This window comes from Phaseolus vulgaris, chromosome 5, assembly GCF_051622355.1.
Source record: "Phaseolus vulgaris cultivar YP4 chromosome 5, ASM5162235v1, whole genome shotgun sequence".
Taxonomy (NCBI): Eukaryota; Viridiplantae; Streptophyta; class Magnoliopsida; order Fabales; family Fabaceae; genus Phaseolus; species Phaseolus vulgaris.
Genome location: NC_143502.1, coordinates 44,190,908 through 44,192,706, shown reverse-complemented (window position 1 = coordinate 44,192,706; position 1,799 = coordinate 44,190,908). Strand labels below are relative to the sequence as shown.

The following is a 1,799-nucleotide window of genomic DNA, read 5'->3' as shown; positions in this document are numbered from 1 at the left end:
TATTTTTAGAGACTAAAAAATTATTGATTTTTAAATTAATTTCTATTATTGATAAACAATTCTTAAATTGGTATCTAATTAGCTACCAAGTTTTAACTACTAATTGTTTAGATTCTAAATTTGGTAGAAAAACCTTACTTACTAATTAGATATCATTTTAAAAACTATTTATCAATAATAAAAATTAATATAGAAAAACCAATTTTTTTTTAATCTCTAAAATAGTACCTAATTTAGTTATTATAACAACTAATTATTTTTTATCTCTAAAATTGATTTCGATTTTCTTCTAATCACAAACTCATTTTTATTTATTTAATTATTTACTAATAAAAAATTAATTTTAATATAAGTAGTGTTCATTTTATATATAATATATTTTTATACTTCAAAGGTTTTATTTACTGTTTTTTCTCGAGTACTTAAAATCTCATATATATATAATTATGTAGCCATGAAAATACTGAGACTGATTCCAAGTGCTCATGGCTCTGCTATAACCTTCTTTGTCCAAATTTAGTTACTGATACACACAATGGGAACTGGTCACAGTAGTCACACTAACCTTGGAAGCGAATGCAGTTCTTATGATGCGTCTGACACAGGTAGCACAGCATGTTTGGGAGACTCATTTGAAGTTTCCATGAGTCATAGAAAAGAAAATGACCACACAGAAGTTTGGGGTGTGGATTACCAAACAAGTCGGAAAAACAACACCTGTGATTTTAGTCTGAGGGCAAGCCATGACAAAAATGGTGTTGAGAACATACATTTCGGATTAAGCGACTATGCTAACAACAAAACCGATTTCTCCTTGAAAATCACAAGGGTTGGTCGTGTTGGTCTCCGAGGAGGGATAAGTGGCATCAATTCTTGTAATCCTCCAATGTCCTTCACAAGGACCAAACAAGATCACACAGTAGAGACAACCATTGTTTCTTATGGTTGTTCCTTCAGAGAGGGTCTTTTTGTTCTTGAAATGAAGAAAAAGGTGAACAGTGAGCATGCTTATATGGTGAATATGGCACACTATTATGTCACCAAAGATGTTGGTCTTTCTGTTGAGGCCAAAATTCATCGCAGTAACAACTGTTTTAGTGTTGAAGTGGAGGGTCCTTTCAACCACCCCAGTGATGAGTTGCGTAAGGTCCTTGTGAAAACTCGTAGAACAGGTATTTGGTCGCGTAGTGCGTGTTCTCATTGTAACGTAGCAAAGGCTAAAAGTGGAGAATCGAATTCATCTTTGAAAGCAAAACCAAGTTACCAGAAGGGCCATGAAGTGGTAGGTCAAATTGCTAATCATGCTTTCTCCAGCACTATCAAGGAGCAATACAACAAAGGCCTTATCAATTCAACTGGATACACCTCAGGTTCTCTAAATCATTCTATAATCTTCAAAAATTGTATTTTAAACTGCTGAGGGAAATATGATTGTAATTTTTAAACTGCTGTTTTGGAAATATGTGGTGTGCAAATATTTTACTTTATATGTATTTAAAGATCAATTATTTGAAATAAGAGCTTGGTACTGGAATTTATATGAAGCTCGTTAAATAATATTTTAGGTCGTTTGCTTAATTTTATTAGTTGCTTTTTGGGTATTTGCATGTGTTTTGCAGAGTTATAGGTAGGATGTTATTGTAGTGTTAAGGAAAGATTAAGTGTTTTTTTTTTTATAATGGTTGGATCACCTTTAACATAATTCAATTTATTTAATTTTACTGTATTGGGGATGATACAAATCTCTGAAGTGGGATTATGATGTTGTATCTCTAGAAAGTAATTTTGCTACTCTCCTA

General features: G+C 32.0%; 1 protein-coding gene across 1 annotated transcript; it reads left to right on the top strand.

Annotated features, from left to right (window-relative positions):
* The first annotated feature begins 468 nt into the window (after positions 1 to 468).
* LOC150027718 (uncharacterized) lies at positions 469 to 1,575 on the top strand. The gene has a single exon (XM_090302484.1). It carries the CDS (start codon positions 536 to 538, stop codon positions 1,418 to 1,420), a length of 885 nt encoding a protein of 294 aa, XP_090158610.1. The 5' UTR covers positions 469 to 535; the 3' UTR covers positions 1,421 to 1,575.
* Positions 1,576 to 1,799: the final 224 nt, after the last annotated feature.